This window comes from Capricornis sumatraensis, chromosome 13, assembly GCF_032405125.1.
Source record: "Capricornis sumatraensis isolate serow.1 chromosome 13, serow.2, whole genome shotgun sequence".
Lineage (NCBI taxonomy): Eukaryota > Metazoa > Chordata > Mammalia > Artiodactyla > Bovidae > Capricornis > Capricornis sumatraensis.
In genome coordinates, this window is record NC_091081.1 from 854,085 (window position 1) to 861,579 (window position 7,495).

At 40.2% G+C, this 7,495-nt stretch overlaps 1 protein-coding gene across 1 annotated transcript; it reads right to left on the reverse strand.

Moving 5' to 3' along the window:
• Positions 1-1,860: 1,860 nt before the first annotated feature.
• Positions 1,861-7,258, reverse strand: EEF1A1 (eukaryotic translation elongation factor 1 alpha 1). Its single transcript, XM_068985335.1, has 7 exons — positions 7,063-7,258; positions 6,623-6,802; positions 6,212-6,508; positions 5,984-6,134; positions 5,628-5,884; positions 5,310-5,544; positions 1,861-5,208 (listed from the first exon to the last, which is right to left on the reverse strand). The coding sequence occupies exons 1-7, from the start codon at positions 7,204-7,206 to the stop codon at positions 5,084-5,086; spliced, it is 1,389 nt and encodes a 462-aa protein (XP_068841436.1). The 5' UTR covers positions 7,207-7,258; the 3' UTR covers positions 1,861-5,083.
• Positions 7,259-7,495: the final 237 nt, after the last annotated feature.

Genomic DNA, 7,495 nt, shown 5'->3' on the forward strand with positions numbered 1-7,495 from the left:
AGCCACCTGGGAAGCCCCTGAAAAAGAATATATACACATATAACTCAGTCACTTTGCTGTACACCTGAAAAAACATTATAAATCAACTATTCAAGAAACAGCTGTAGGAACTGAAGTGTTTAGCTCAGGTGTGACTGAGAGGTACTGACTGGCGTCTTCAGGTAAATTAGTAACTCATACAAAAGAAAATGAAATCATTCAATTAGACCAAGAGAATACCCTAGTTATGTTACCAGCAATACTATTTAAAGAAAAAATTTCATCCAGCAACGGGATGATTTAGCAGCCTCCATACCTCAGTCTCTCATTTGTAATAGGAGTGATAGCACTATGGGGCTTTCCCAAGTGACTCAGTGATAAAGAACCTGCCTGCCAAGGAAAGGGATGCTGGAGACGAGGGTTCAATCCCTGGGTCACGAAGATCCCCTGGAATAGGAATGACAACCCACTCCAGTATTCTTGCCTGGAAAATTCCATGAACAGAAAAGCCTAGTGGAGTCAAAAAGAGTAGTGGGCTACAGTCAATGAGGTCAGAAAGTGTCAGACACAACCTAGCAACTGTGCCTCAGACAACCCCACAGTGACAAAGTAATCAACCAAAAACTGCAATGAGAATATTCAAAATCGATTTGAGCAGTTCAACAGTTTTTAGGTTTTCAAGACTTCTCTAGGGCTTTCTTGGTAGCTTAGCTGGGAAAGAATCCACCTACAATGCAGGAGACCTAGGTTCGATCCTTAGGTTGGGAAGATCCCCTGGAGAAGGAATAGGCTACCAGCTCTAGTATTCTTGTCTGGATAATTCCATGGACAGAGGAGCCTGGCAGATTAGTGTGTGAGCTCCCAGTCAGACACAACCGAGTGATTCACACCCACAAGGCTTCTGATTCTATGTAATTGTTACAAAGTAGTGCAACGTTTTCACATTTTTCAACTAATTTTTACTTATCCTTTAAGATCTCAGCTATTTCTAACAAATAACCTTCTCTAGACAATCTAAATTACATCCCTTTCACTCTTCCCGCTCACAGCATCCTTCTTTCCCTTAAGAGCATCACCAGAACTCAGAATTTTACCTACTTAACTCAGTATCTAGTTCCCCCAGTAGACTGTCAACTCAAAGAGCACAGCCTTTTATCTGTTTTGTTCACAATCCTATCCCAAGTGTGTGGAACAGAATAGTGTCTGGCGCCCCTGTCCTAGAGTCTCAGCGTAACACTTTAGTCACTCAGTCGAGCCCAACTCTGCAACCCCATAGACTGCAGCCCACAAGGCTCCTCTGTCCATGACATTTTCCAGGCAAACATACTGGAGCAGTTTGCCATTTCCTTCTCCAGGGGATCTTCCCAACCCAGGGATCGAACCCAGGTCTCCTGCACTGCAGGTAGATTCTTTACTGAGCTACAAGGGAAACCTTATTCAAATTAATTTTCATTAAAAAATTAATCACATCAAGGACTTCTTTGGTGGTCCAATGATTAATAATTCAGAGGATGTGGATTCGATCCCTGGTCAGGCAACTAACCAACCCTATATGCCACAACTAGAGGGCCCCTAGCTGTGCTACAATGGGAGACAGTGATATAACTAAGATCCCATGTGCCACAACTGAGACCCGACAGTAACAGCCAAATGAATTATTTTCAAAAAATTCATATCAAAATAAAACTACTTCACCTAAATTACTAACGGTTCACTGAAAAACTTTAGCAGTTTCTTAAAAAGTATACACTTGCCAAGAACTAATAAGCCATCCCACTCCTTGGTTTTTACACAAGGAAAATGAAAACCTATAATCACACACAAACCTATACGTGAATGTTTAGTGGTTTATTTGTAATTATCCAAACCAACCAATGTCCCTCAGCTGTAAACAAGCTTATGGTTATTAAAAAGGAACAGATTACTGATACATGCAAAACAGATCTCAAAGGTATCATGCTACAAAGAAACCAGATTCAAAGGCTACATATGGTATCAATTCAGGTTTCTGACACTGCTGCAAACAAAACGGGAAAAGAATATAGGTCAGTAGTTACCAAGAATAAGAGGTAGAGAAGAGTGACTGACCACACAGGGGGATGGGGAATTTGAGGGAGGGGGAAAGGTGATGGAAATATTCTATACCATGATTGTGGTAAATAAACTGTTTTTTGGTAAACTTTACCAAAACTTGCAAAACGCTTTTACAGGGTAAATTTTAGCTTAAGGACCTCAATGAAGAAAGTGGTAAGAACTTTAAATTATTCCGCTAAGTTTTCTATTATTGCTTACTTGAAATATTAACGTGATCTTTGTTCTCACTGAGCACTCAAGGCTTGGAGATCCATGGGCCTGCTGAAGGTTGTCCCAGGTATATGACAAATTCACTAACCTCACTCATTTCTATTAACAGCAGGACTATGTAGCATAACCTATTTAGAAAAGACACCCATATGATCCTTTCCAAGTTTTCCATTGGATCAGAGGTCAATGACCTTTCAGAAGCCATGTGGCAGTTTCCAATGTTTTTTCTAAATCACTATCACCTGAGCAAGCAATGCAACTTCAATTGTGATTTTAACTTGTCTAGGAAGTTCCCAGAGGCCTGCAAACAGAGGACTCTGATGCCACCTGGGTGAGAGAAGAAAAAAGGTGGTGAGAAGAAAGGTGGAAGAAAAAAGGAGAAAAGTCATGAAAAGCAAAACCAGATCAGGAAAAATTTCAGGAACATTGCAAATAAAGGAAAACACATTTCATTCCACCTTCTCATATGGAAGAGCTTGCTCTTATCACAAGATTGAGAACTCATGCTGCTCATTCAAGATACAAGGGAGTAACTAATATACCTTTAATAATTCCCAAGTGACTGTATATAGTGCTGCAGCATTTCAAAAGGACATCTAACACCTATCCACTGAAAACATAAAAGGACATCTTGACACACAACTTTTCATCCCTTTCCTAGAATTGCCTATTTCAAGAATTGTATATAGAGCCAGAAACAGCCTGTTTTTGGCATGAACTCAGTGCTCAACCTAACAAAAGGTAACGAAGGTAAATAATAAAAAAATCTATAGTCCTGTCCTGGTATATACCCCATTCTGCAAATTACTAATAATCAAGCTCTTCAGTATATGCAATCTGCTTTTGGGCAGACCAGAACCCAAACAGATGAATTGCTCATGCTCTTGAAAAAACCCCCAAAGCATAATCTGACCAAAACTCAACTAGACTGCCTATTCTGGAAATAGGATTAAGAATCATTTTTTCAGAAATCATACTGCCTCTCATTCTGAAACCACACAAGAATTCCTGGGGCCAAGTTTCAACATGATTCCATTTCAACAGCTAGGCAATTTTAAAAATGGGGTTTAAGGTCAAGCACCAGTTTGCTTTATAAATCTTTTCAGTCAGTTCATATTGAAAAAGGCAACTGTATAAAAAACTGACCAAAACATTTATCCTGAATCTAGAAATTCATGTTTTAAAACTAGTCTGTAGTGACCACCAGTAGGTGGCACTCACAGCAATTCTGTACAGACAAATCTATGGCTCCAAGTATGCCAACTGTCTTGCTCTCCTTAAACTTACACTTAATGAAAGCTATTTTCTGCAATGAAACCTTCCTTGTGAAGACAAATCTTCACTATTTACTAGCTAGCAATCTTTATTCATATCTCCTTTAATCAGTTAACACCATACCTGTCAATACATTATGGAACAAGCTAGGGACCAAATCTTTTGTCATTTTAGAGCCCCTACCAATGGCCATATAAATTATTTTTATCCAGGAAAAATTGCAATTAACAATCCACCTGTCTACATTTCACAGGATGCTATTTGCAAAAAAGGCTTCTAGAATGTTATCTGGTGATTTCACCAGTTCCAGCTGGATTAATTTTCCTTTCATATAAAAGCCAAGTTATCAGATACAGAATTACTCAGTTTGCGCAAATGTGTTAAGACTTTTACTATCAAAACCAAGGTTAACTTAGAATTACATTGCTTATACCCAGAGACCAATTATCAGCTGACTACCTAGCTTTTCCCATTTGTGACCAAGCCCTGCAATTGACAGGTTACAAAATAGGTTACAAAATTCCTCTGGTGTTAAGGGTTATTTTCATTCAACTGTCAAATTATAGCAACCTGCAAATGACAACTTTCCAACTTCCTTTCTAGTTTTTTAAATGGCAGTTAACTTTGAAAACATTAACTAGATGAACCTACACTCAAGACCCAAATGGGCCATACCCTCCTCGCCAATGTAGCAATGTTCTCATCACCCAACCTTGCCCATTAGATGAAAATTCCTATAAAGTTCATTTCTATTTAAGTGACAGGAAACACAATTAGCCTCCAGCATCTTTTATTTTTCCTAGAACCTGTATACAATTAACTCTAGCAGGGCAGTACTCAATACTGTTTAAGCCTCACATTTTAGATTAACTACTTATTATAAACGTGAATGCACATCCTCATAACTGGAAACTAAATGACATAGATTTATCCATTTATGTAACCATACAAAATTTTATATGCAACAGGAGCTTCTATACTATAGAATGACCTTACAAACTAGCTTACATATAAAACAGTTACTCTTTGCTCATCTGTCCTAATCTAGAAAGTGTTGCACCAATGTTAAGATGTTGTTAAAACAGATGAGCTCTCAACTTAAGGTTAACAAACCTGAAGCTCCACCCTAGAAATACAAACCCATAATTTGAAAATTGTTTTACTAGAAATAGCTTATAAGCAACTCTTACCAAAGTAGTACTATAGGGAATTACAGTGTTGACCAAAAGAAGACACAGGTTTCTCATTAAACTTTTTTTAATGGGTCTCAAATTCTGTGACAGATTTTTGGTCAAGTTGTTTTCATTAAAAAGTACTGATTTTAAAAACTAATAACTTAAACTGCCACACACAAAACATATGGTCCACAAAAACATTCTCCTTTCCTTCTGAAGGTTTTACGATGCATTGTTATCATTAACCAGTCTTTTACTATTAAACTTAAATGGCCAATTGAGACAAACAGTTCTGAGACCGTTCTTCCACCACTGATTAAGACTGGGGTGGCAGGTATTGGGGATAATATTCATTTAGCCTTCTGAGCTTTCTGGGCAGACTTGGTGACCTTGCCAGCTCCAGCTGCCTTCTTGTCCACTGCTTTGATGACACCCACAGCAACTGTCTGTCTCATGTCACGCACAGCAAAACGGCCTATGAAAAACAAACATTGTATTACCATTAAAGACATTCTTCAAACCTTTAAGTTTACTTCTAAAATTTAGTTTTTAATTACAGCAGAAAAACATCCTCACCCAGGGGAGGATAATCAGAAAAGCTCTCGACACACATAGGCTTGCCAGGAACCATATCAACGATGGCAGCGTCACCAGATTTCAAGAATTTAGGGCCATCTTCCAGCTTTTTCCCAGAACGACGATCAATCTTCTCCTTCAGCTCAGCAAACTTGCAAGCAATGTGAGCTGTGTGACAATCCAGCACAGGTGCATATCCAGCACTGATTTGGCCTGGATGGTTCAAAATAATCACCTGGAAAGAAGACTTGCATTTAGTTGTGTCTCAAAGACCCTTAAAGTTATAGCAGTAAATAAAAACTTGTCTCTAAGTGTTACCTGAGCTGTGAAGCCAGCAGCTTCCATGGGTGGATCATTTTTGCTGTCACCAGCCACATTGCCACGACGGACATCTTTGACAGACACGTTCTTGACATTGAAGCCCACATTGTCCCCAGGAAGGGCTTCACTCAGTGCTTCATGGTGCATTTCTACAGACTTCACCTCAGTTGTTACATTGACTGGAGCAAAGGTGACCACCATGCCAGGTTTGAGAACACCAGTCTCCACACGACCCACAGGGACAGTACCAATACCTAAAATAAATGTTTACAGCACTTAATAAATGCCTCAAACGAAGGCCGAATTGGTATTATACCAACCCAGACAAATTCTAATGGTTTTATTCTACTTACCACCAATTTTATAGACATCCTGGAGAGGCAAACGCAAGGGTTTGTCAGTTGGGCGAGTTGGTGGCAGGATGCAATCCAGAGCTTCGAGCAGGGTGGTTCCACTGGCATTGCCATCCTTACGGGTGACTTTCCATCCCTTGAACCATGGCATCTAAAAGAAAGGCTGGGTTACCATCAAACTAAACCCCATTACAGACCTTAAGTCTTAAAAACTTGAAAATCACTTACATTAGCACTTGGCTCCAGCATGTTGTCACCATTCCAGCCAGAAATTGGCACAAATGCTACTGTGTCGGGGTTGTAGCCAATTTTCTTAATGTAGGTGCTGACTTCCTTAACAATTTCCTCGTATCTCTTCTGGCTATAGGGTGGCTCAGTAGAATCCATTTTGTTAACGCCAACAATTAGTTGTTTCACACCCAGGGTGTAAGCCAGAAGGGCATGCTCACGGGTCTGCCCGTTCTTGGAGATACCGGCTTCAAATTCGCCAACACCAGCAGCAACAATCAGGACAGCACAGTCAGCCTTTGAAAGAAAACAAGTCCACATCCTGTTAAAGTTCTTAAAAAGGATCCATGGCTTTGCCAGTGTAAAAACAGACCCAAAGAGTTATTTTCAGTAGTTTTTAGTCTCACAAACCTGGGATGTGCCTGTAATCATGTTTTTGATGAAGTCTCTGTGTCCTGGGGCATCAATGATGGTAACATAGTACTTGCTGGTCTCAAATTTCCACAGGGAGATATCAATGGTAATACCACGCTCACGTTCAGCTTTCAGTTTGTCCAAGACCCAGGCATATTTGAAGGAGCCCTTTCCCATCTACAAAGATTAACGACAATTACTTGGTAACTAAAACATGAACTCTAGCATGAAATTCTTTTCCCTAACTTGGAAAAATGCTGGATTTCACTTACAACTGTACACTTTAAGTGCATTTACCTTATTTTCAAAAGTTACCTGACTTAGCAAACTTTTCAATTTACCTTTTAACTAGTAAAAGTCTAGACTAGTGGCTAGTTTTCGGAAAATTGCCACTCAAATGCACTTGCTCAGCCAATATTCATTCTAATTTTGCCTACCTCGGCAGCTTCCTTCTCGAACTTTTCAATTGTTCTCTTGTCGATCCCGCCACATTTGTAGATCAGATGGCCAGTCGTGGTAGACTTCCCTGAATCTACGTGCCCAATGACAACGATGTTGATGTGGGTCTTCTCCTTTCCCATTTTGGCTTAGGTTTAACGGTGGTTTTCACGACACCTAATTGGAAAGGGGTGGAGGTGTGTTAAACACTTTAAACCACTGTCTGGAAACTGAAGAAAAAGCTACGATCCAAACTCCAAGGGCAAATTCCAAGGAGCATTACAACCAGTGCCAAGCTGGCCCAACTCAAGTCTCCACCCATAAGCTCCACCGTCCAGATTCCCCTCCCCCACCCCATGTGTAGCTCTAGAACCTCGAGGCATCGAGAGGCCAGGACGGCACCCGGTCGGCCGCGGGGGGCGGGGGTGGGTG

Excerpts from the sequence above, each read along its gene's own strand:
- EEF1A1 (XM_068985335.1), bottom strand. The coding sequence starts at position 7,206 with ATGGGAAAGGAGAAGACCCACATCAACATCGTTGTCATTGGGCACGTA. Across the intron at positions 6,803-7,062 it reads TCGAGAAGGAAGCTGCCGAG|ATGGGAAAGGGCTCCTTCAA; the intron begins GTAGGCAAAATT and ends TAATCTTTGTAG. Across the intron at positions 5,209-5,309 it reads TTCTGATTATCCTCCCCTGG|GCCGTTTTGCTGTGCGTGAC; the intron begins GTGAGGATGTTT and ends TGTTTTTCATAG.